Source organism: Xiphophorus hellerii, chromosome 20, assembly GCF_003331165.1.
Source record: "Xiphophorus hellerii strain 12219 chromosome 20, Xiphophorus_hellerii-4.1, whole genome shotgun sequence".
Lineage (NCBI taxonomy): Eukaryota > Metazoa > Chordata > Actinopteri > Cyprinodontiformes > Poeciliidae > Xiphophorus > Xiphophorus hellerii.
In genome coordinates, this window is record NC_045691.1 from 31,064,756 (window position 1) to 31,092,040 (window position 27,285).

General features: G+C 39.5%; 1 protein-coding gene across 2 annotated transcripts in view; it reads left to right on the top strand.

The window, feature by feature from the left end:
• The first annotated feature begins 5,191 nt into the window (after window positions 1-5,191).
• Window positions 5,192-27,285, top strand: part of cntn2 (contactin 2) — a 31,829-nt gene continuing 9,735 nt past the window's right edge. The window contains exons 1-17 of one of the 2 annotated variants that reach the window (XM_032548576.1): window positions 5,192-5,612; window positions 7,415-7,540; window positions 8,710-8,851; window positions 10,081-10,253; window positions 10,402-10,497; window positions 11,098-11,310; window positions 11,952-12,054; window positions 13,533-13,714; window positions 13,828-13,964; window positions 14,287-14,416; window positions 14,800-14,950; window positions 15,420-15,547; window positions 16,388-16,563; window positions 21,824-21,944; window positions 22,728-22,886; window positions 25,398-25,547; window positions 26,007-26,077. In XM_032548576.1, the coding sequence (XP_032404467.1) occupies window positions 7,486-7,540; window positions 8,710-8,851; window positions 10,081-10,253; window positions 10,402-10,497; window positions 11,098-11,310; window positions 11,952-12,054; window positions 13,533-13,714; window positions 13,828-13,964; window positions 14,287-14,416; window positions 14,800-14,950; window positions 15,420-15,547; window positions 16,388-16,563; window positions 21,824-21,944; window positions 22,728-22,886; window positions 25,398-25,547; window positions 26,007-26,077 (2,187 nt within the window). In that variant the 5' untranslated portion in view covers window positions 5,192-5,612; window positions 7,415-7,485. The remainder of the gene's footprint in view (window positions 5,613-7,414; window positions 7,541-8,709; window positions 8,852-10,080; window positions 10,254-10,401; window positions 10,498-11,097; window positions 11,311-11,951; window positions 12,055-13,532; window positions 13,715-13,827; window positions 13,965-14,286; window positions 14,417-14,799; window positions 14,951-15,419; window positions 15,548-16,387; window positions 16,564-21,823; window positions 21,945-22,727; window positions 22,887-25,397; window positions 25,548-26,006; window positions 26,078-27,285) is intronic. The other variant, XM_032548575.1, reaches the window with a different exon arrangement.

The following is a 27,285-nucleotide window of genomic DNA, read 5'->3' on the forward strand; positions in this document are numbered from 1 at the left end:
AGAAGCAGTAAATCATAACACTGTCAACTTTGATCAACAGAAGGGCAACAAGAAGTCAGAGGAAACATTGTTTACACTAGCTGACATGTCAGACAACTGTTAAACCTTTTATATGGCAGAAGAAAAAAAAATAAGTCTGGGCTTTTAGAGGGAGGGTTGAGGGAGCAGCTTATTTCCTGCAGTGTGTAAACACTATGAAGGATTACAGTGTGTACAGTGGACCGCCATTCGCTGAGAATAGGGACCACTATTTTTAAGCAAAGAGCTTAAAAGGTCCTTTTACAAATATCTTAAATACCTAATATTCCTCAATATGCACTAATACACACAGACGAAACAGCTTAGCACTACCGCAGCAGCTAAGGTCTACATTTTCTCTGTTCATCAAGGTTCAGCCAATCAGAGCCGAGGAAAATGAATGCAGCTCCAGGATTGGCTGTTTTGCGAATCCAGCCGATAGTGAATCAGGCAGCATTTAGCCTAGGTTTAGATATTGGGTTTCTCAGTAGCAGTACTTCATTTAAAATATTTTACAAAAAAAAATCCATCAATTAGATTTAAAAAAAAAAAAAATATCTATTTTACAGATAAAGTAGATTTTTAAAAATTATTTGTAGTTACGTACCACAGGAAAATCCTTGCAGCAGGTAGCGGTCCATTTGACAGTAGTCGGATTAAACTTCAGTGTTTGTTACTATAGCAACACAATCTGACCAATTAAAGTAGGAGTGTGCTTGCCTTTATTCGGTGTAGTCTGCTAGCAACAGGAAGAGCTTCCGTTGACATCAGAGGTGAGCTGACGCGGCTTTTTCACTCATAGACATGAAAATAGTGCTGTTACATTTTTATTATTGATCCACCTGTTTATGGCTCGAGTCCCAAAAATGTTCTGATTAGGCAAAGTGGAAGAGGCGGGGCAGGAAAACAATAGGAGTGCTATTTGTTGCTGTGGCTGGTGTTTCCCCGGGTGTAATAGAGCTAATGGTCGCCTGCTATTATCTGGCTGTGCTCGGGCCACCTCATTACGGAGTCACTCTGCAAGCCCCAAGAGAGAGACAGATGGAGGGCAGAGGAAGGTGGTGGGCGTTAATGTGTCACACTGTGATGACGGCACACATTAGCTGCGCATCATGTAGCAGGAGATGGAAGAGTTTGGTGGCGTAACAGGAGGATCCTTCCATCAGGAGTTCTCCCTGAAGCTTACTGCCAGCCTTACAAGGAAGTCTATAGTACTTGGTGAAGCAGCTTTCAGCTTCTATGCACCACAAATCTGGAACAAACTTCCAGAAAGCCGCAAAACAGCTGAAACACCGAGTTCCTTTAAATCTAGACTAAACACCCACCTACTTTGTTCCCTTTAAATTATAATAAATGAAACACTGACCAACATTTTGATGCGTAATGATTTTTGACTTGGCAAAATGTAATGTTTCAGTTGTTCACTGCGTGTTCTGTGACTTTGTGTTTTTGTGTTTTTATGATGCGAAGCACTTTGAACTGCCTTGTTAGTGAAATGTGCCACACAAATAAGCTTGATTGACTGACTGTGAAACGTTTGTGCATAAAGAGACACACTTCCTCATTCAAATACAATCACATCAGATCTAATCCATGGAGTTACCGTGGAACGGGGTTACTTGAGACTCCCTCTTAAAACACATATAGCTACCTATTTTAATAGTTCAAACATCTTAATATGCAATAACATGTACAGTGGAAATTGTCTTGGCACTACTGCAGAAGCAAGCAGTCTTCCTTATCTCTGCTCTTGTGGGTGCAGCCAATTAGGAAGCTAGAATACCAAGACATAATGCTACTTGAAATCCCATTGGTTGGCGTCTGCAAAGCAGTCAATCTGGGAGCACCATTCATTGTTCTTGGCTCTGATTGGCTGCACCCCTAAGAGTGTAAGTATGAAAAACCGTAGATGTTAGCATATGTTGTTTCCATTGAAAATATTAACGCACATTAAAGTATATTTAATGTTTGAACATTTAAAATAGGCAGCGTTAAGCATTTTTAAAAGCCGTCTCAAGGGTTTGCAGATTTTAGCTGTTCGGGGATGGCTGTGGTACCTAATCCCAATCAATACCATGGGATCCACTGTAATACACACATTGATATTACAATTGCAATGGGGATTCATGTTTTTGCAGCATATTAAATATTTAGTTGTAGAACAACCTGGAGCAGCCTGCACATTTATAGATTATTATCGTTAAGCTGAGACGTTTTTTGATTGTGTGAAGTCATCAAGAAGTAACATGTGCAGGCTACATTTACAATTTATTACAGCATTCAAATGAAGGCAGACATATACTGTATTTCCCATCAAAAATCTACTCATAACCTTAGGGAAGTTAGCTGGACCTGACTATTGGACAAGCAGGGCATTCAGCATCCCCTGGGGTAACACCCCATGCTTTAGGCTAAAGAAAATCGCTCCGGTTTCTCCGTAGGCTTTTAACCATCATTAATATCAGCAGTATTGATTGTGCTGCTGTGGCCAACAGATGGATTCAGTCTCAGGACACAGCTGGACCTGCCTTGCTGTCCTTAACAACTCGGAAATATGATAGCCTGTACATGGGAAGTGTGAGTCTTTCTAGACGGTGATGACCGATGCAAAGTGCAAGCTTTACGTCTAGGAAACTGTTACTCCCACAAGCAACGACTACGTTCGTAGTCTCAAAGCCGGGATATTGATGGCTGTTCTACGAAAAACACAAATCTACTGTTGAACAGCGGTACACTGATCAATGGATTAGAGTTTGAGGCCAACTACATTAACACTTAGATCAAAACGTAGTCATGTGTTAGAATGTCTCAGTCCTAAAATTTGTGGCACGATTTAAAAACTGCTGCTCAGAGATTCTCTTTATTCAACCTGAAGGAGTTTGAGCTGTTTAGCAAAGAAAAACATGCAGACATTTTAGTCTCAAGAGCTGATGGGGACTTCCTGCTGCATTAAAGGGCCGGTATTATGTAGTTTTTCAGGCACATAGTTCCATTTTATAGCATAATCAAGTAGCTATGTTACCATCAGTTGTCATATAAATGCTATGTATATCAAAAATGACTTAAAAGAAATTTGACTTTGTAATTTAGTGCCTTGAAATTGGGCCTCTGTCTCTTTAAGATGCTCCTGCTTTTTCTGAAACTCCGCCTTCATCGCAACAATCTAGTCTCAGTTAAGCCGTTAAGCCTGTTTCAGACTGAACTCAGACATGGAGCCCTCACCATAAACCAAAACTGGAACAGCTAATGAATACATATTCTGTACATCTGACCCTGAAACAGCCTAACAGTCTGAAGGATTGGTAGAGTTTCTCTTTAAGCTCCACCCCTCAACCTCCATGATGATCCTGTTCACCTGTCACTAAGGATTTAAGATGTCGCTCATTGCTGAAACTTTTGTGATTCCTCACAAGCCTTTTATCAAGCAGGACGTCCCCACCGCTTATTATTTCAATCAAACTTTTACACATTAAACTCAACTCAAAGGTACAAAGAAAAATTGAACAATAAAAAGCTGTTTAACTGTGGCAGTGCCTGAGCTGGCTCTGTGTTCAACCTTTTTCAAAAATGTTTTGTTCCAGATTATTATTATGAGCAGGGAGAAAGGAAAGGCTCGTCTTTTTTTATTTTTTGAATTTTTCTTTACATGAATATACGAGCCACGACTGCCGAGTATTTTGCACAAACACAGTAAATTGGAATTATGTGATGATTTCTGAAGCATTGTGTGACATTCCCAAACCAAATCAGATCTGCTTGCGGTGCAGAACTGGAGAGCCCTCTTTCTTCTTACTGGTAAGACGACTCCACCCACAGCCCGGCTCCCCTGGGAGGAGAAGGGGAGCGGGAGGAGGAAGAGCACGGGAGGAGGAGGAGGAGCTGAGAGAGCACCTGCCACCCAGCTTCTGCCTCACTTCTAGGCAGCCAAGGCCCACAAACAAAGGACGCTCACATGGGCTCTGCAGCCGGTCCTGAACTGAGCTCAGACTGGTGCTGGTCTTTTCCTTCGTCACTGTGTACTTTTGTTTTGCTAAGCACCCAAACAAGTCTGGAGAAGAGTCAAGAAGTTAAGATTTTCTGTCATTTTCACACCGACGGTAACCAAATGTGATCCTATATTTTACAATGAACCACATTTATCAGCAGGAGGCTTAAAATAGTTTCTGTTTGGTCAGAGATCCAAACAGAAAACGAAAAAAAAAGTATCAATGAAAATGAGTTCTAGTAACGCCTGAAGTAATTTGTCTTTTTTTTTTTTAATTATAGCTTACAGGCCAAGCAGCTTGATGTTAGATGTGGACGAAACTGTCTGGAGAGAGGCTGGGACTCAACGATCTCACAACGGGGCAGAACTGACCCAGGGGGCAGGAGAAGCTTCCTTATAAAGCTGCTGGAGGTCATTCTGAGGCCCTTATACCAGGGCCCCAACTCTACCAGGGCCCCAACTCTACCAGGCTTTACCTACAACCCTCCCTGCATCCTTACCCTTACCTTAACCTAAATCAATCACAAACTACATGCAACTCGTACACTAAAATTTTTTTTTTTTTTTGGTTGAATAGAGCCTAGACAGTTGTTTTCTGCGCATGCGCTCTCCGTCAGTAACGTTATTATTTTAATTTTTTTAAAACGTAAAAGACTTTCACAAGGGTGTGTGGGGCGTTCAGGTGGTGTTGGGGCTCACGGTGGTCTGCAGCGCTGGTGTGTCGCCCTATGCGCACCAGGCTGTGGGAGCCAAACCGTTACCGGAAACTGACCTGCGTTGCCTTCAGAATAAAAGCTTGAGTTTATGTTTCGGCAGAGTGAATATATATACAGGTAAATCTAGACAATCCAAACTTCTTTTATTGTGAAAAAGTTCGATATTATTTGTCCGTGATTTCAGAAAGTGAAACCTGTCTTTATTTCTTTACATTTTTATTGGTTACAGTCAATGAAAGTCGCCTTATTCACTTTTTGCTGAAAAAAAAATACTATTGTCAAATTTTGGAAAGTCATGGTGTCATAAGCAACAGGAGCCTCACAAGGAGTCAATATCTTGTCAGATAAGTTCTCTTTTTTTTTCTTTTGCAAATTAAGGTCCCAGAATCTGCAGGAAGAGTAGAGAGGCACTGAATGCATCTCTGATGCTTCATATCCAGAGTGAAGTTTATAATGTGTTTCCCTTAGTAATAAAGCTCCAATAAATGGGCTTTTCAATAATATTCGAGTTTATTGACAGACTGAGAGAGAAATAGCATAAAGTCTGTTGTTACTGGTCGTACAAATGAGGGCCGTACTGCAGATTTTTGTGTGCGATAACAGACCGGAAGTCGTTGAATTTCCGCAAACTTGACTACAGTGATGGGACAAGAACGCGATTCAAAGAAAGGAGGGATGACACTGAAGTGATCAGACAGAGGTAGAGATCAGCGGTGGGACTGGGCTCCACTGGCAGAGACGAAGCGACGGTAGCGACGAGGACCGAGCCCGGGAGGAGAGCGCGGAGGACAGCCAGCCCGGCCGGCCGGACAGCCGCCCTCCATCTTCCGTTCCAGCGACCTCCGTCGGAGCTCCGTCCGCATCTCCGCTCCAAGCAGAGCATCTTGGAAAAGGTAAACAACCCGACAGCACCATCCCCTCCCCGGTTCGTTCCAGATCATCTTCCCCTCCGGGATGCTGCTGCTTTTCTTCTTTTTAAAAAAAAAAAAATCTTACTTTGCGGTATGGAGCCAGGGGTTTACACAATAACACATCAGCTTATTCTTTTCCATCGAGCAGAGCTTCCTGCAGACAAACCTGACGACTCCAGGCTCCATTTCCAGGGTCCTCATAGTCTGAGGCTGCTAGTCTGGTCCCTCTGCACAGATCAGGCAAATTATAATGACCACCGAGAGATAAAGTTAATCTCACATGATCGCTTGATCATGGCACATGTTAGTGGTCGGGATGTATTAGGCAGCAAAATCATTATTATTAGTACCTCGGAATTAAACCTGCAATAAGTAATTAATCAGTGATCAATTAAATTGAGCTCGATAATTTCCATCCTGACGACTAATATTTTTTGAGGGGCAATTTATCATAATCCATTTTACTTAATAACTTCGGTTGTGTGAGATTCATTTATCGCTTTTCATTGTGTGTTTTTTTTTTTTTTTTTGTATATTTAAAATATCTTCCATTTGCAGAGTGGAGTTTTCTGTACAAAATTAAAGTTTATCAGTCTTCGAGAGGGCGAATTTTCACTGATCAGAAAGAGATCACTTGAAAAATAGTATCAAAGACAGCGTTATCGTGTATCGCAACGATTTCTGGGACAATTTATCGTCCAGCAACATTTGCTAGTGTGAAGGGCCTACTCAGAAGCTGACGTTATAAGGAGAAATAAATAGTAAAAGTATTTGAGGGAGTTTGAAACGGTCCATATTATGTTGGCTAATTCAGAGCGTCTTCAAAAGCGCAGCTGTGGTGGGGAGTTCCTGGTCGGTATCTACTGACCAGAGGAAGGAACGATGGCTCACCGACAGAAGAGCCACAGCTTTTTACATGGGCCTCCAGACGCTAAAGCAGTGGCGGCTGGTGAAAAAAATCTTAGTGGGGTTGATGTGCTAGTAGATTTCTCTTCCTAGTCCAGAATAATTATATAATATAGTTCAATTAGCTAAAAGTAAAAAGGTCTTTCACAATTAAATCACAGTCAAGAAAATGTAGCTTTTCTGACAACAAAAGAAAAAAAACATTAACCAAAAACCCGATAATGTCAAAATGAAGACTGATTTCTACAAACAATGCCTATTAAGTAAAAATATTAACATAACATAAGTGACTGCATGAATAGTCACTGTAATGGCATTGCAGTGTCCAAATATGCAAGCCTGATTGAAACCTGTCCAGGCTCTGCTGCGATTACAGCCAATGGTGCATCTACTAAATACTGACTTGAAGTGGGTGAATATTTAACATTTTAGGTTAAATATTTTATTTAGTTGTCTTTATTTTTGCAGAAATCCATATTCACTTTGACAATAAAGGTTGTTTAAAGAATCTGAGTTGATTTGTGACGTGTAATCGGAGTTTGTCAAACTTAATTTGTTTATGTTTGTTTGACATGACAACTTAATGAACTTAATATAGTCACTCGAATAAACTTAATTGTATTACTTGTAACAAATTAACTCTTTTTTAAAGTGGATTACCTGTTTTCTGTTTTCAGTGTAATTTCTGAGTCAGTTTTAAAGGTAGATTTTCAGAGGATGTTTCTTGACTCTTATGTTTTAACCTTGTGCTACAGTTGTGTGAAAATTGCTCAGTGTTGCCGGTACATGCGCTTTGTTTGGTTACGTTCATGCAGCAGTAACTGGGATTCCACGTTCTTAGGTTTTTCTGAAAGTATTTTTTCATCATTTCTGCTCGGGCACAGAGCGGGCAGTCCTTCCTGGGAGGAAGAGATTTCTCTGCTGATTGTGACCCAGTTGGATTCGGAGGATGGACGTTTTGTTGGGTTTGCTTTTCCTCAGTTCTGCCGCTCTGAAGGCAGCTGGTAAGTTTCAATTTTCACACCTCTGAGTTATTAGACAAATTAATGTTTCTGCTGACAAACACACACATGAACAGCAACGACTAATACACTCCTGAAACCTTACCGCACCGCTTGGAGGTATTTATTGCAATGATGATCGTAGTGACAATTAAACCATATTAGGTGAAGAGTTTCATCACTCTCCATGTTCCAAAAAATATTAACATTTTCATGGTTCCTACACAGTCCTGAAAAATTTCCCAATCTGGTTAAGCAGGACAAAAGTAAAACATTTCGTTTCTAGACTTTCTACTTTGTAGCATCTTCTAAAGGACAAAAGGTTAATAAAGAGTGCAGTTTTAATTTTACAGTTTTACACATTTGTGTTTTTTTTTTTGACGCACTGGCAGAATGCATGTTCAGAAATAAATATTAAGTTTTAACTTCATGTTGAACTCGAGTTGTGTGCTCTAAAATGCCAAAGATTTAAAACGTCAATTTTTAAGAATTTAAAAATGAAAGACAACAAAGTCAAGTTAATAGTGTACATTTAACAACCACATTGCTCATGTAACAAGTTGCAGATTTAGAAACAGAAGTGATCTACATTAATTTATGTGACACAAAAGTATTAAAAATAGCCTTATGCCACACCATGAAACTTTGAAAATAACTTTTACCTCATGAAGTACAACTTTTACTGTAAGTCATGAGATAAAGGCAAAGGACCCTACAGTCATATTGATACTGATAAAAATATTTAGCTTCCTTTGTGAGATGCATTTGTTGCATGCAAAGTTATGAAGGTAATTTTTAGCAGAAGAAACAAGATGCATGTTTTACGTTTGGATGTTTTCTCCCTCATTCATATCTTTTTTGGGTCTTCTACTCTTTCATTACCAACAGCACCACTGCTGATTTACTCCTAATAGTGATAATAATACATCCACAGCAAAATTTTAACAACTGTAATTCTGATTTTATATGACAAAATGAGGCAATGTTTGAGTACCTCACCGCAAAAATTAAGGCGAGTGAGAAGTTTCCTCTGGAAAATATCTCACTAATGCAAACTAGCTTTTTTTTTTCTTCTTTTTTCTTTTTTTTAATGTGTTATTAATATTGCACAACAAAGCAAAATGTGGAGATGTTTCTGATCCGTCTTGTTCTCCTTGAAATCTGGTTTCCAGTAGGAAATGTGTGTGTGTCGGGTCACGACAGAGGACCAGTGTTTGAAGAGCAGCCAAGCAGCTTAATTTACCCAGAGGGCTTGACTGAAGGCAAAATAACTCTGAGCTGCCAGGCTAGAGCCAGTCCACCCGCAACCTACTCGTGGGTAACACACACACACACACACACACACACACACACACACACACACACACCCACACACACACCCGCACACCCCCACGCACACACACACACACACCCCAGCGTGCCCACACACACACAAATTTGTGTTTCTACCCATATTAAGACTGTGTTGACTTCCATTTATTTTTGGTTTCATTTTAACTGCGTTTATGCATGACCAACACATCGGACATTTTTTCTTACCCCAACTGTACTTACTAACCCAAAAAGTGTGTAATTATGGAGTGATTGAAAACATTCCAGTAACCATAAAGGTTCACATTTACTGTTATTGAGGTTTCATCCATATAACGACATGCAGTGGCACACAGCAGGATATTTAGTGTTTTTACAAGGTATTTAAAGGTATTTTACTGTAAATTCAAATTGTATCCTTTTACTTAATTTGTTGAAGTATCGGCATCCGATCGAAGGAAATACATCCTTCATCTTTTAAAAAAGTTTTTTTTTTTAGTTTTTATGTCAAAACCTAAAAGTAGAAGAATTTCCTATAAAGTCTATTTCTGAAAAATGATGTTCTTCTTTCCAAAGTTAATGTAACATTTGTGGCTCTAAAGTTTTATTTAGATGCAGTCCAACTTTTCTACATCTGTATGGAGAACTAGTTGATGTCAGAGAGTAGCTGCGTTTCCATTACAAATGTGTGCAAAACTTTGTCACTATTCAGCTAATATAACAAAACACAATGTCAAAACAATTGCAGTGTTTCCATTAAGCAAAAAGCGCAATTAAAATCACACAATAAGTTTGTTCGCATGATAAGTCATTACAAAACCATTATGATCCTCTAACTACTTCCTGTCATCTTCTTCTTCGTGGTTTGCGCCAGTAGAAACATCCGGTTGTTAATAATGTCACTCGTGTGATACAAAAAATGTGTTTCCATTGTAGTTTTGTGAAAGAAACCGATTTGATTTGGCCAAAAAAAAAAACAAAAAAAAAACTCACCTCATCCTAGCGCCAAAACTTTTGACCAAAAACGAGTTTTTTCAAAATTGCCGTGTTTCCACCAAGCAACCTTATTTTCCAAATGTCAAATTGCACAACTATCTGGTCAACAGACATTCAGCTAGTAAAGCACACCACCAGTTTAAATCTTGGAGAAGAAATTGACTGGTGGCCCATATAAAGTAAAACACGTGAAATTTGTACGTTTTGCTTTTATTCCGTTGACTCTGACCCTGCAGGTGGAAACTGAACGGCACAGTCCTGGAGCTGGGGTTGAGCCGGCTCACTCTGGTGGCTGGCAGCCTGGTGATCAGCAGCCCTGACAGTTCCCAAGATACCGGATCGTACCAGTGTCTGGCTAAGAACCCGTGTGGGACGATCATCAGCCGAGCTGCTAATCTCAAGTTTGGCTGTGAGTCAGACCTTTCTGGATGAGTCGCTCTTTGTTTAATTTAGCACCAAATCTTCATGATTTTAAAACATTGTTCCTCCTTTAAGCCCTCCATGTATCAGGAGTCTTTGGTGTTTGATATTTCCACCTTAATCTCATCTTTCTTCAGACCTTCATGACTTCCCTCCTGACAGCAGGACGTCACAAACCGTGTTTGAGGGCGCCGGCACTTTCCTTGCCTGTCATCCGCCCCCACATTACCCAGGTAGCACCTCTGCTGCAGTGCTTCAGCATAATGCTGCCAACAGTCACACTAGCCCAGCAAGTAATACTAATGTGACCTGTTATATATAACCTTGTAATAAAGTGTCTGTTGGAATAGATAATAAACTGGACATGATCCCTGTTTTTGTAAAATCTAATATATTTTTTTACTTTTTTAGTGGAAATGCAAACCTGTGATATCACCATGACAACCCTGACACTTGCATATGTCTTATTACCTATATACTGTATATATGTGTGACGTAAATCACCATCTGCAAAAGTACCCTTTGACCTTTGCAAGTCATCAGAAAGCAGCTGTACTAGTACGAAGTCACGTTTTTAAGTTCTAACATAAAAATACATTTTGAAGTTCTTTTCATTGGAACCATAACAGAGTAAATTAGATGTATGTGTCTGAAAAGTGAGTTGTAGGTTAAAGCTGTTGGGTAAAAACCTTCAAATTCTTTGGAATAAGAGCAAATAACAGCTGAAATGCCCTTAACATGCAACTCTCTGTAACCATAAACCCACATAAGGGATCAGTGTAATTCCTGATTGCGATATCTTTCACCGTGTATCGCCTCTTTGTCCTCTGCAGCTCTGTCCTATCGCTGGTACTTCAACGAGTTTCCCAACTTCATCAGAAAGGACGACGGACGCTGGTTTGTGTCGCAGGTCACTGGGAACCTGCACTTGGCCAAAGCAGAGTTAAATGACACTGGGAACTACTTCTGCTTTACTACCATCAATATGGACATCAGCACCAAAAGCACTTTTAGCAAGGGCAGCCTGCTCACTGTAATGCCAGATGGTAAGATCACCGGATGTCTTTCTGCTACTGTGGTGGAATAATTATGTTGGTTGTTTTTCAGTTTTAGGATTCAAGCATGCATTTTTATCAGAATGTACGCATCAGGTGTGTGTCTGGGCGTGTGTGTGTATTTTACAGCTGTTGAAATTTTACAAAAGTTGCATTAAGAGTCCAGGGTAACTTACAACATCAGTGAACAGACTGGATTGGTTGAAAATTCCACACGCAAACAATAAGAAAGGATTCAGTATAAATACGCCCCACTTGGTATGAAAGATTTTTGAATGACATAAAACTTTAATTTTGAGTCCAATTTGATGATGAAGTTTTGATATTTGCCACTTTTCCACTACCAACGAATTGGTGTCCAAAGTGGGGCCTGGAAGTTTGGTTCTGAGAAATCAGAGAGCAGAACATTTCTGTCTCAGTTTTGAGAAAGTTTCAGTATAAAGAACATTTATGACTCTTCAAATCCTCCAGAGCTTTTATTGTGACTGATGTTTCATGTCTGTCCATATTTATAGTGATTTTAAAGAACTTTATTATTCATGTAATTAGATCAGAATTTTGATCATTTTTCGATGTCAAAACCCCAATTAATTCTGCACCATTAAATGATCTGTTTTTCTTTTCTTTTTCAGCCAATCCCAGGAGGTCAGCACCAAGCATCAGACTGCGCTTCCCAGCGGAGACTTACGCCCTTGCTGGACACACCGCCCAGTTGGAATGCTTTGCGAACGGAAAGTACGTTTTCAACAAGAAATTAGAGAATATTCTAGAAAAACCTTAATGGAGAGATTTTTAACTCAACTCACCTCTAACTTTATTTTTAGAGCAAAACAGAACTTGATCAGAGGGTGGATAAAAGCAAAGAATCTGTAAAAATACACGACTTATTCAGTACAATATAATTCTCTTTTTTTAGGAAGCCTAATTTGCACACAGTACATGGAACAGGAATTTATATATATACTTTGTATATTATTAAAATGAAAATACATTTATTCTCAAAATTTCTGTAAAGTTATATGTCAACACTATAGTGGTTTATATACTATGTCATTTAGTGCAAGTCACTAAAATGATAAGGAAGGAACTTTTTTGGTAATTACACTAATAAATTTAAATTATGAAAGAAGGGAAATAAATAAATATGATAACATAAAAATACTTTATAAATTTCTAAATTATAAAGGAGATTGAAAGTAAGCACTCAGATGGTCTTTAACACATTAAACATTTAACTTAAAAACAATAAAACTGGAGCTTGTTTTTATTTAAGGTTGCTCCGATTATTGCAGCAGTGGTAAAATAAAATGAAATCAGACAGCAGCGTCTTATGAAAAATGTGGTAAAATGGGTTTTAGCTAAATTTCTCATATATAGAACGACATATATGCAACACATAGGACCTCTGTTTATATAAATATGTATTGTTTTATTAAAAAAATATAATTTTATTTAGAAACAAATTCATATATAGAGAATGACTTCGTTCACAAGGAGTAATTCTCCTCTTGTGAAAGTAAATCTGTGCAGTAGGATCTGTCGTATCAGAGACCTGCTGACTCAGCATGTTCAGACCTAAATAAGGAGAGGCGCCGTCGGAACATCGTCACTGAAAAATCTGAGTTATGCAGAAACTGCTGGTTCCTTTAAATCGCGACTAAAAACATTTTGATCACAGATTCCGAACGATGAAATGTTTGCCTTTTTTAAGCACAAGGGTAAAGACTCAATTTGGACACAAAGTTTTCTTTATTATTGGTGTTTTGACCATTGTACGTGATGTTTAGAAGTTTTACTGCACTCTTTTCCCACAGATCAATGTTGTTTTCTTGTTGTCTTTCCTTTGATGTCCTGTGAAGCTCTTTGCCTGGGTTTTAACATGAATGTTGCTCTATAAATAAACTGGCCTTGTCTTGATTATGGAATTTGTAGCAATCCAGCTGCCAGTCGGGCGTAATGATGCCCCCTGCAGCTTAACCGTAGAAATGAAACGCTATCATTCAATTCAAATTAAAAACCCACCACTTTGGCTTGTGAGTTCAGTAGCTTCACAACTTCATAAAGTTCCTGGATAAGCTTCAGACATTCATTAAAACCTGTGTTTTAATCCAGACTCACTTGCCATCGCTTCAGTGACTGAGCAGTCATACATGACTCACTGATTTGTTGGTTTTCTGACTGTAAGTATGTCTAAATTCTTTTGTATTTTTCAGTCCAGTCCCAAAGCTTCGGTGGAGGAAGGTTGATGGTTTAATGCCGTCCAAAGCAGGCTCCTCTACACAGAGTCACACCCTCACCCTACCTGAACTCTCTTTTGACGATGAGGGAATTTATGAGTGTGAAGCCTATAACTCAGAAGGACGTGACACATTCCAGGGACGCATCATTGTTCAAGGTACCACGCATAGAAGATTGTAGTGAAATATGCCATTCATCTGGGGTGTCTTGTCTCTGTTTGACCAGCCTCGCTCTTTCTCCCTCTCTCTCTTTCTGGCTCCATTCCTGCAGCTCAGCCGGAGTGGTTGCAGGTGATGAGCGACTCGGAGGTGGAGATCAGCTCAGAACTTCACTGGAGCTGCTTAGCTGCTGGAAAACCTCGACCCGCTGTCCGCTGGATACGCAACGGATTGTTTCTCACCACACAGGTAACACAACAGAACCTCTGTTGATCATTTCTGCTCCTTTCGATATCCTGTTTTAGATATTTTGTTTCTGAGCTCAGAAAGTCCTGATTTTACGTCATACTTCCCTGGTGAAATTCTAGTTTTAAATAATTTACAGCTACATTTAGGATGGATTGATCAGGACTACCGCTGCTCTGGCAGAACAGCTGTGAGCTTCTTGGTTTTTATCCATAACTAAATTAGCTCTTGCTTAGTCGCTTTGCAGTTCAGTTGAAGACAGTACTGACAATTACTTCACTCTTTCCCTCACGTTATTTGGTTCATGCTTCCTGTCGTGAAAAAGGATCGGGTGATGGTGAACGGAGCGCATCTGAAAATCATCAACCTGGCCCTGGAGGATTCAGGGATGTACCAGTGTGTGGCTGAGAACAAACACGGCACTATTTATTCATCTGCTGAGCTGAGGGTCCAAGGTAAGAGAGGCAGCGCAGTCAGAGACATTTTTAACCGCAGTGTGGAATTTTTTAAGGATTTTATGCCAGTCAGAAACACCCAATCAGTAAAATGGGGTAATGCTCTTGTCCATTCGTTTGTTACTCTGGAGTTTCGTTTTGTATCTTGTCATTGAAGTAATTTTAGCCTTACAACATTAAACCCACTTCTGTTACCTTTTCTCTTTTTCATTTGCTCCTAATACTTTTTGTGCACCACTGTTTTATATAATTTTATAACTTACTGTGAATCATCTTTTTTTCTTTTTTTTTTTTATCTGGGAAAGGAGTTGCATAAATAAAATGTGTTTACACACTGAATGACGCTGCATTCTGACTTCCTGCATGCCGTGTCCCTGTTCCAGTACAGGCTCCGGATTTCAGGCTGAATCCGGTGAGGAAGCTGATGCCGGCGGCCAGAGGCGGCCAGGTGGTGATCGAGTGTCGCCCTCGTGCGGCACCAAAGCCCATCCTGTTCTGGAGCCGTGGGACGGAGCTTCTGACCAACAGTAGCAGGTACCAGACTGTAGCAGAAACAGGAAAACATACATTGTTGCTCCCAGGCAGAAGAAAGACAAACATTTCTGGGATTTGATTTTTTTTTTTTTCCTTCGACATTCCACAACAACGTCTCACAAAGTCATAATGCTGAAGGCAAACTTTGGTGCCTTCAGCGGAGTATTATATAAAAAGTTGTACTGTATATTACAGGGCACAACCATTTTCCTGCTCACACTGCCATACTCTGCTAATCATCAGAAAAGAATTTGATCTTATGCTAAATCGAGTCAGATTTGAAAAAATCTACATATTGTCAGACATTGAAATTTCATAATAAATTAAAAAGGAAATTCTTTTTTTTTTTTTTTACCGATAAATAGATGATATGAAAATAAGACAGAAAACTGTGCTTATATCTGTTAGCAGAGCTCTGGCTAGCCGGCTTTTTGTTTTTGTTTTACGCTTTGCGTTTGTCTCCTCCCAGAATCACAGTAACTCCAGATGGCACGCTGTGGATCTACAACATCAGCCGGGCAGATGAAGGAAAATACACCTGCTTTGCTGAGAACTACCTGGGCAAAGCCAACAGCACCGGACACCTGTCTGTCAGAGGTAAACTGTGGCTTCACGTCTCAGTGAAACCGAACACTCTGCACTCTGGCTGGGTCCCTGTTGCCAACTTGAAGTTCATCCAATTTGTTTGCTGCAGATCTAATGTTGCCCATTATCATTGATGGAATGGAAGAGATGGTTTGAACTCTGCTGCTATATCTAGGACTGTAGTTCAGCTACTATGTGAGCTTTTGAGATGCTAATCAGATGCTACCTGTTGTGTAAGAAAAACACTTTGTTGCTGTAATCAACAGATCATGACAACTTATTTGTGATCTGTGACTAAATGTTGACCAAACTTTTGAACATTAGCTTCATCCGACCACAAACGTCGCCTCAAAAAATGCTGTAGCTTTTTCCCTAAGTGCATTTATTCAATCTCTAATCTGGCTTGTTTTTCTGTTTCATTTTGAATAATGGCCTCCTCCCTTCTGAGTGACTTTACAGCTAACACAGGACTTGTTCAATGTAAACATTAGCAACTGCTGATAATTGGCATACTGTGTTGATGACTGTCTGAAAATCAAGGCCTGGTCCTAGTTTGCATGGAATATATTTGCAACAAATTGGAAACTTTAGGAACCATCTGTGTAAAGCTCCGTCATTTACATATACCTAGATTTTTTAAAATTATTTTGCAGATTAAAATGCCAACCAGGTTTGGTTCAATAGTTGTTTCTATGCCACTCTTCTTACTGTATTGCCGTCTGTCCCAGCTTTTGCTCTCAGGAACGAGAAGATAACTAAAGATCCCTAAAGAGAGAATCTCTACCTCTTGCACTTTGCTAGCCCAGCTCAATATTATCTCTTAACATTTACAGACATGTATTTAACTTGCAGATGCCACCAAAATCACACTGGCTCCCTCCAACGCTGACATCAACCAGGGGGAGAACGTGACGCTGCAGTGCCACGCCTCCCATGACCCCACCATGGACTTGACCTTCACCTGGGCCCTCAACGGGGTTCCGCTGGACCTGGAGAACTCGGCTGGGCCGTTCCAGCGGGTGGAGGCGGTGAGCGCCGTGACCCAGAGCCTCATAACCTCATCTCTGTGGCACAGCCTGAAGTCCTGATTGTAGAAGGACGTTTCAGTCTGCTGTGGGATCCTCATTCTTTTATGATCCATTTGTCATGATTAGGCCTTTCAAGACAACAGACTTTCTCGGACGATAATTGTCCCAAAAATTATTGTAATTCATAACAATATTGTCATTTTGACCCCATTTTCAACTAATATGACGATAACGGCATAATAATCCAAGTACCCCTCAGCCTGTCGCGATACATTCTACTGGATGATAAATTGCCCTAGAAATTATTGTGATAAACGATAATATTATTTTTTTCAGGCAATTTTCAAGAAATATATTTGTAATGACATAATAATTCAAGTGTGTCCCCGTAAACACGAATAAACATGAATTTTGTTAAGAACACTTCACACTGGAACTGGAAGACATTTTATTAAATATCCAAAATAAAGCAACCAAACGCAATTTAAAAAATAAAGGAAAGGAAAGCTACACACAACTGAAACCATAAATGAAACGGATTACGAAGTCTCTGTAAACCAAATTCCCCTTCAAAAGATATGAATCATCAGAATGAAAAATATTGAGCTCATTTTAATTAATTATGTAATTAATTAATTGCTTATCCGACAGGCTTAGCTATGGTCATAATTGAAGGTGACAAGGTAGAGAAATTGCGAAGAAAACATATTCTATGTTAGCACTCTGCTGCTGATTTCTGTTACACCACACCTGGAATTCACAGCACAGTCAGCGCTTTCATTACTGTTCTATTTGGGGCCTGCCATGCAAAGCAATGGCAGGAACCTATTACTATTGTCGGAGAAAGTGTTTCTTTATTCTTTATTTTTCTTCCGTAACCGTTAATGCGGCTCATACTGCTGGGTGCACACCTACAAATGAGGTATCAAAACGTGCAGAAAATTCACGCCATTCCAGCTATTACTTTTGGTGGGATTTGGGCTTAACGTGGCGACATAATTCGCAAAAAACTACGAAAAAAACCCCATTATAAGTCAATGGGAAAAATCCTAGAAATACCCTATTTTTAAGGATTTGCTGTGTCGTCACAAATTCACCTAGAAATGCCATTCAAATTTCATTTTGTAGATACGTCTGTGATCTCTTCGAAAGTGAAGACGGCTCGTCGATACCAGTTACGGTTTGTCCACAATTTGCCTCTAAGCGACCCAAAGTTTCTCATTTTTGCTCAAATTAGAGTGACAGCCCATCTAGGTTCAGATCTGGGCACAACATTTCTTTCTCTCATCACTGTAAATGCTCTGAGTGAGGTACAGATATGAATCTCGGGACTATCGCAGAAGACACATTGAACTGTCATACACTTAAAACGCTTTTCGAATATGTATTACGGTTCCCGAACAAGAAGGATTTGTTTCCAATGCTTTTTTGTCAGTAAAACGTGTTTGCTCAAACACACAATAGACCCTTTTCACATGACGTCACACAACTTCCGTTTTGGCTCGAAGCTGTGTATCCTTAGTTCCGGTGTACATAGTAAGTAATGATAAAGTTGTCTATTTCATATATATATATATATATGTCAGAGAGAGAGAGAGAGAGAGAGAGAGAGAGGTATAAATCTGACAGCATATGTTGATCAGACAGATCACCGGAGCATGGAGTTTACACAGTCTCTAAAACATTTGCCTAAAATAAGATTTGAAGATATATCACGATTTGCAAACCAGTTCTCTCTGACAAAAAAATCTAAATTAGACAAAGGCTACAAATTCTTCACCGAACAATACCTGTTTGACTATGAAGGTAGGTATTTTTGTTTTGCGTAACCGTTAGCTTAGCATTAGTGAATTTTGTTAGCTAGCTAACTACGTGACATAACTGTTCCTTAACCAGAACTTTTTACTGTTTTTGAACTATAACGTTTTAGGCTCTAATCTTGATCAGATTATTAAATTATAGACTGGAGTTGCCACTCATCCCATAAAATAGGGATTTGTTTGTTATAAGCAGAGATGTCCGGTGCCGCCGCTGCTTTGTAATGCCTTTAATCGGACCACTTTTTCGGTAACGAATAATCTAACGAGTTCGTATTTCAAATCCAGTAATCAGATTAAAGTTATTTATCCAAATCATTGCACATTAATATTTTCTTGTGTATTTATTTTTATTCCTTCTTTGCGTCTTTGGGAGAGACTCTGTGACAGTTAGCAGTGACAGAAACATGAACAGTGCATGGAGATGCGCATTTTGTTGCTGGAAAAACAGAAATATCGTCAAGCCCAACTGTTATTTGTGGCTTTTGTCTTGTTTTTTCTAAACTTATAAAAAATAATGATTCACCGGTAAATGAACCTCTAAACGTTACATCACTGACAGGCGGCGGTGTATATGTTTCCTAACTGTGGCTAAAGCTGCTGCTAGCTGGTTTACTCATGATCGGAAGCAGGTTCCTTTGAATACAGTTGGAGAATGGTAAATTGACAATGACTGATAACGGTTATCTAACACGTAAACACCGTTTTATAAAATACAGAGAGTGAACCTCTAACGTTACAGCGCTGACAGGCGGCGGTGTATATGTTTCCTAACTGTGGCTAAAGCTGCTGCTAGCTGGTTTACTCATGATCGGAAGCTGGTTCCTTTGAATACAGTTGGAGAATGGTAAATTGACAATGACTGATAACGGTTATCTAACACGTAAACACCGTTTTATAAAATACAGAGAGTGAACCTCTAACGTTACAGCGCTGACAGGCGGCGGTGTATATCTTTCCTAACTGTGGCTAAAGCTGCTGCTAGCTGGTTTACTCTCCGATCGGAGGCTGTTTATTTTATACACAGATAGAGAATGGTGAATTTACAATGATTAGTAACAGCTATCTAACACTTAAATGCTGTTATTATTAAACTTACCTTTTATTATATCCTTAAGATTATGAGAATGCGGGAAGTTTTCAGCTTGGTTCCCAAGGCAAAATCACACCGGAAGTAAAGATACCCAGTTTTGAGTTATGGCGGCCATTGTCTGACGTCACTGTGAAAAGGGTCTATTGTGTGTTTGAGAGCTCAGAGCTCACACCTGCTGAGACCATTATTTGCCATAGCAACGGAACTCAAGAGGCTATTGGCTGCTGGTTTGGACTACAAATACGCATCGCTGTAGTTCTATCTATCCTCAGTTGAAACAGATCAGGACTGAGAACTGGCCTTTAGAACTACCTGCTGCTATGGGCTGTATATAACTGATTTAACTCAGTAACTGTTACACATGGGATTAGTTTGGAACTTTAAAATTAAGCATATTGAAAATTTCAAAATAAAAGCCCTGAATATTTTTACATGACGTAATTGCTCTTTTTGGCTTTATTTGACTTTTCCATCCAAAGCACTGTTACACATGGGATTACTTTGGAACTTTAAAATGGAGCATAATAATAATTTCAAAATAAAAGCCTTGAATATTTTTACATCATGTAATTGCTCTTTTTGGCCGTATATGACTTTTTCATCCAAAGCAATGTTACACATGGGATTAGTTCGGAACTTTAAAATGGAGCATAATAATAATTTCAAAATAAAAGCCTTGAATGTTGTTACATCAGGTAATTGCTGTTTTTGGCTTTATGTGACTTTTTCATCCAAAGCAATGTTACACGTGGTATTAGTTCGGAACTTTAAAATGGAGCATAATAATAATTTCAAAATAAAAGCCTTGAATATTTTTACATCATGCAATTGCTGTTTTTGGCTTTGTATGACTTTTTCATCCAAAGCACTGTTACACATGTGATTAGTTCGGAACTTTAAAATTAAGCATAATAATAATTTCAAAATAAAAGCCTTGAATATTTTTACATCAGGTCATTGCTCTTTTTGGCTTTGTATGACTTTTTCATCCAAAGCACTGTTACACATGGGATTCGTTCGGAACTTTAAAATGGAGCATAATAATAATTTCAAAATAAAAGCCTTGAATATTTTTACATCATGTAATTGCGGTTTTTGGCTTTATGTGACTTTTTTATCCAAAGCACTGTTACACAATGGAATAGTTTGGCCCTCTGAAATGAAGCATACTGAAAATTTCAAAATAAAAGCCTTGAATATTTTTACATCATGTAATTGCTCTTTTTGGCCGTATATGACTTTTTCATCCAAAGCACTGTTACACATGGGATTAGTTTGGAACTTTGAAATGGAGCATAATAATAATTTCAAAATAAAAGCCTTGAATATTTTTACATCATGTAATTGCTGTTTTCAGCATTATATAACTATTTTAACCCAAGGACTATTACGCATGGGATTAGTTTGGCCCTTTGAAATGAAGCATACTGAAACTTCCAAAATAAAAGCCTTGACAACATTTTAAATCGTACCGAATGGTGCACGTCCGCCTCGCTTAACGTTCTTGCGGTTCTCCGCGTGCCACTGGTCACGTTGCGGCGTTCTTTGGCGTCGACGCCGATTTGTGGCGTGACGACGCCGGGCCCGAACCCCACGGGCGCGCCTTGGCAGGCCCCGGCTAAATTTCTTCCGAAATTTTCTAGTTTCAAGTATATCCCTTCTATGAATAAGAATAAAATTACACTATACATCACACAAAGGATTCAGCTGCATGTGACTAAAATAGAATGCTTGGTGACTTTACAGCAAGGAACCTTCACAGGAGATGCTACATCTGATTAGTTTCTTATTTCATTCATTTGTACTGAAATATTTTTAATGTACTCTTAAAGGCAGATGCTCTAAGTGCACCAGTAGCTACATTTCCCGCTACATATGGGCGCGAAACATTTCTGATATATTCCGCTAATGTCGAATCGCCCCCTTCCTGCCCTCTGGCGCCCTCCGAGATTTTGTAACTGCGGAGTTGCGCAGTGACAATCACACGTGAACAAACTTGTTCAAGCTATAAGTCGTTAAAAACATATCATCCGTGCTCCAGCTGCTTCCTGTCTTTTTCTTCGTCTCGTCCGCCTGTAGCAACCGTCGGGATGTTGACTCGTGTGACGCGATACAGATGAAAAACCACCTCATTCTGGCGCAAAAAACCAAATTCGATAGAAAAAGAAAAAACGAGGTGTTGTTTTTTCCGAAATTGCCGTGTTTCCATTAAGCGAATTTATTTTTGTAATTCCTCTTTGCGCAATTATACATTTAATGGAAACGCCGCTAGTGACTTCGCAGATTGTTTTCCGTCGGCAGAGCAGAACCTAATTCCCTTTGTACTCCGTCTGTCCCTCTGTCCTTTCAGAAGGAAAACATCGGCGACCTGCTGATTGTAAACGCTCAGCTGAGTCAGGCCGGAATATTTACCTGCACAGCTCAGACTGTGGTGGACAGCGCTTCTTCTTCTGCTAAACTGGTTGTGCGAGGTGAGTAACATCAGAGCTTCTGACACCTGCTTCTTTTTTAGAAAATGGGAGAGAATGTTCAGGATGTTATGCTATATAACTTGCATTTTTATGCCATTATCAACATATTACTTTGAAACTGTCTCATTTCCCAACACTTTCATATATATATATATATTTTATTAAATCATTCAAAGTCCCACTGATATCGATCTGTTTAGCTGGTACTGAACAGAGTTGGAATGTTTAATGATGTTGAAAGTGTTGGGAAATGAGACAGTTTCAAAGTAACATGTTGATAATGGCGTAATAATGCAAGTTCACCCTCTCAAAGATCAACACACGTCCATGTTGTAAAGAACACTCCTCACTGGAACTGGAAGACATTTTAAATATCCAAAATAAAACAAACAAAATCCCCAAATCCACAAATAAAACAGATCATTTATCTGCTGTCAGGAAAATATTAATGATCAGAATGGAAATAATCAGGCTCATTTTAATTTATCATGCGGCTTATCGGCTCATCTCTATTGTTTTAGCATATTTATGTTTGCAGTTTAAACACTAAACTCACAGCCATACAGCTTTAGCAGCTCTACATGTCGACTGCTGTAAGATAATTTACTTACATTTATGTGATACAAGATTTTTTTTTTTTTTTTTGCATCTGCTGCTGAATTTCTGCAGTTGCAGAGACAAATTGCTAACCATGTTGATTTGATTTGAGGCGTGGAGTCAAAGCCCAGCTTCCGACTGATTCATGTGAATACTGTGGACACAATGTGCTGTTTTGGTGCCCAGGACCCCCAGGACCACCCGGTGGTCTGCTGGTGAAGAACGTGGCCGAGACGTCGGTGGAACTCAAGTGGAGCCGTGGCTATGACAACCACAGTCCCATCGGCAGATACGTCATAATGGGTCGATCGTCTCTCTCGTCAGAGTGGAGGAAGATGATGACAGGTGTGTGATGACGTGGTGTTTGGTCCAAGGGGCAAAATGTTGTCATGTGCAAAATCACTTTTTGAGCCAGAAAGTGAGAGAGACAAATTTTCCAGACGTTTGTTGAGTAATTTATCGTCCTCTCACATTCAATAGAACCTCTCCACTCCATTATTAGCAGCTACAATGTAGCGCCAAGGGACTTTAGTTCTGCAAACTATAGTATATATGAACAAAATGTAAAGTTTTAGCTTCCAAAATCTAGTTGACAATTACCCTTGAACATCTACAGTGTGAATAGCGAGATCATCAAGTGCCGAACGTTTAGTAAAATACCATTCCAGTGTGCAAATTATTACTTCGCACAATAGAGTGGAAGTGACAGGGTAACAAGTAATAAGCCACGTCATTTCATTTAAAGACATGAACGTAGAAAGTGTCACAACACTTAACACATTGACCTTTTAGTCAAATGCGATGGCACAGAGGTAGAAAACGAAACCAATTGGGCTAACAAAAAAACCAGCCTGTCCTACCAAATAGAAATTAAAGACTTAAACACACAAATTAAGCAAACCATTGTTTACGTTTAAACAATAACAAAACATTTGTTTTACAAGATGTTAAAAAGTGTTTCTCCCTCCATGTTTTATTTTTTTGTAAAACGCAAACATGATGTGCAAAACTAAGAATTTTGATTAATGTTTCTAAAAGGATATGTTCCTTTTAAAATGCTCAAAAAATATGTCACATAAAAAAAAACAACAACCTGCAAACAGTAAAAACTTGAGCGGACTTCCTAGTGATCTGGGGCCTCATGCATAAAGCGTGCGTGCGCACAAAAAAAATGTGCGGCGCCATATTTTGCCCACAAGTCGGCATATATAAAAATGAACTTTGTGTCAAAGTTTGCGGAAATATATGCACACTTTTTTGCTGGCGTGAAAATGTGCGGCTGCCACGCAAACCTTTTCTGTGGACAATATCAAACTGCAAAGCGTCAAAACTCACCGAAATCCACTGAAATCTGACGACTTTCAGTTATTTAGACCAAGAAGCATCAAACCCGATGTTTTTCATGGTTTTAATATGTTATTGTTTAAACCTAAACGATGAAACTGAACCGCATTTATCCTCAGACAATAAGCTAACACGCAGACAAAATGAAGAAAATAAAAATAAAAGTATGTGAAAACCTCCCTCGAATGTAAATAGTACTATTCCTCAGTTTTTGTCTCATAAAGATGTAACGCATTGGTCCTTGCGCCGCAGCGCATGAAATGCATCTATGGGGTCATTTCATTCTCACTAAAGCTGGATCAGCAGATTAACTCAAACCTGCTGACTAAAAATAATCAACAGGTTTGATTATTTTTAAGGTGATCAAGGTGTGTATGCAATCACACGTGTAGCTGCGCAAAGGTGAGCCGCGTAATTGTGGCGCTTTGGCTCTGATGGAGAACATCGCCAATGGCAGGATTCAGAGGGAGCGTTTGATCAGAGGTCATATTGACCTGCTGGTAAATGTAGTTGATGATTTATGAGCGTTTAGATTAATCCAGACTGATCATCCTGGAGCTCTGAGCAAAACTTAAAGAAGGAGCCGTGCGGTACCGGTACCGGTCCAGCTGCAGTCACCCTTCAGTTGAGCTGCCCGCTTTCTGAATGCGCCTTATGGACATGAAGCATCTCTATTCTGTAAATGTCCAACTCATGCACATGATTCTAGTATTTAGAATAATCGCCCACATTCCCACTCAATGACTCTCTGACTCGCTGTCTGTCTTTAAATCCCGGCTGAACGCGCTGCTGTTCTAACAGGCATTTGCACGATCTCCTTATTTTTTATTTAAAAATGATCTTTTTTTAAATGTATTTTTATTTTTATGACGTAACATTATGTGTCCTCAAAGCACCTTTCAAATAAAATATATAATAATTATTATTAGAAATACTTATACTGCTTCAAACTAGGACGTTGCCATGGTTATTGCTTCACCTGGTGGCAGACTTCCGGGTATTTATACTAATTTACGTATGTATTTATGGCGGCGACAGGGCGGACCAGCAGCTGCGCTCTAAATTTTTCCGTACGCCAAGTTTTAGTGTGAAAACTGCGCACTCTTCTATGCATGAGGCCCCTGAAACTACAGTATGTTCATTTTCATTTCCTCCATCTGTCCCGGACATTTCCAGTGAAGTAACGACTGACTGACTGTGTTTTGATTTTTAGCCTTTGTGTCATCAGTACATCGCGATAAAATGTATGATTTTTTTAAATTGGTATCGCAAATTATATGATGGGCCGTCCCAGCCATACATCTGCTATTCAGGCAGGGTGAGAAATGTAAAAGCGATGTGCTGTACAGCTACGTTCTTTGCTGTTGTTTGTGGTTATTTAAAGAGAGTCCAAATGTAACCCACTGTTCTTTAAAACAACAAAATCTTGACACGTTTCTTTCTGTGTTCCACCTCGTCGTTCGAAATACGCCGTAAAGCCCATAGAAATAAACTCTTTAATGTTCACACCAGAACCAGCGAACATCGAGGGGAATGCAGAGTCGGCGCGGGTGACCGGATTGATTCCCTGGATGGATTATGAATTCCAGGTCATCGCCAGCAACATTCTGGGCAGCGGGGAGCCCAGCATGCCGTCCCACGTCATCCGCACAAAGCAAGCAGGTAACGTCCCAAAAAGAGACCCCAGTCTCACACCGGCGCCCTGGCAACCGTTTCAACGCAGAGTCATTTTTGCTGTAAGTGAAATTCTCTAGAGCGGCCTAGCCAAACCGTTGAAAAATTATTGAACTTAACAAATAATTATGATACATTAACGTTTGAGTAGAGACTCAAGAGTTGTGTTTGTGTTTTAGGGTTTTAAAACCATAGAAAGCCAACATATTAGAGATGCCGAGGCTGGAGTTGCTCACCCAGAGCTAGTGAGGAAATAAATTACCGGACCTCTGACGACCAGAACTGTACAGTTCTTAACTTCTGCAAATGTTAGGAAATATTTTGTTTCCAGGGCTACTTCTCCCTTAAATGCTTTAACTATTTTCCAGGCAGATTGTACTTTTTAAGCTAACGGCTAACCTAGAGGTTTCACACCTTGTGTTCTATGTTTCCATGTTTGGATCACAGCACCTACGGTGGCCCCAAGTGGACTCGGTGGAGGGGGAGGAAACCGCAATGAACTGATTATTACCTGGACGGTGAGTAGCTGGTCTTCAGCTTTTGTGTTGTCCATGACTACACACTGTCTTATTATTCATGTGACATTCACAGTAGAGTGCTGCTCTGCAACAAAACCACATTTTATTTAATTTTCCCCCTTCCATTGAGAATTTACCGATAATATTTGAGAGAATGGGGTAGACCTTACAGGGTAACACAGGCGCAAAGAAAGGCTGTGTAACTACAACTTGTCACATTAATAGCAACGTTTCACACAATGGTTTTACAATTCCTGTTAATTTCACAAGTGACTTAATCAATAATCATATGAATACAATTTGGATTGTAATGATATCAAACAATTTTGACCACGATTTAGTGGAAACTGTTATGTTTTGGCTTTTACGCTGCGATTCGTCCAACCACACATTTCCAGACGCAGCTACTCCTCACACTCTACTGGAGAAAAAAAGACCAATATTTCCATACAGGACAGACTTTCTGTTATTTAGTTCTGTACTCATAGAATGTATTGATTCAGAGGAGGATCTATACACACCGACTATAAAGAGCCTCGCTCTTTATAGTCCGTGTGTCTTAGTAGAAAAATTAATACATAGATTTTGTTTTTCATCTTTCATGTGAAATTCTTCATCTTTAGCACCTCAGTCCCCAGATTGAATCTGGCATTAACCAAAAAGTGATTAGTGGGCAGAGTAGTTGTCTTGTAATCAGAAGGTTGTAGGTTCAGTGATCCGCCTTAATCCCGCCATGTCAATGTGCTCCAATTCACTTTATCTCCAAATTGCCTACCAATCTGTGTATTGCTGCGTAAACAGGGGTCAAGTGCCTTGTTTTGACAGGAAAAGCGCTCCATAAGTTTTGTCCATTCACAACTTTTATTTCCTCTCACCTAATCAGAACGTCTCATTGCACAAAAACTTTAGTCTCAAACGCCTTTTCTTTTCTCTACTGTTGTCCACCCATGTTTAATCACTCAACATTTAACAATGTCATTAAGCTATGCTACAACTGAATACCTGATGACATTGAGTTCCTGCGCAAGGATGCTGCCCCCTGCTGTCATCAGTTGCTCACAGACAATGGAGGAGGTGGCAAATTGTTTATTGGGGTATTTCTTTCCATAATTAATTTGGTAAAGTTCTAGTGCTTTAAAAAGGATAGTCTGCGCCACTTTGTGTGGGTTTGCAGTAGGCCAGATGGTTCTGGTGTGGCATATCTATTA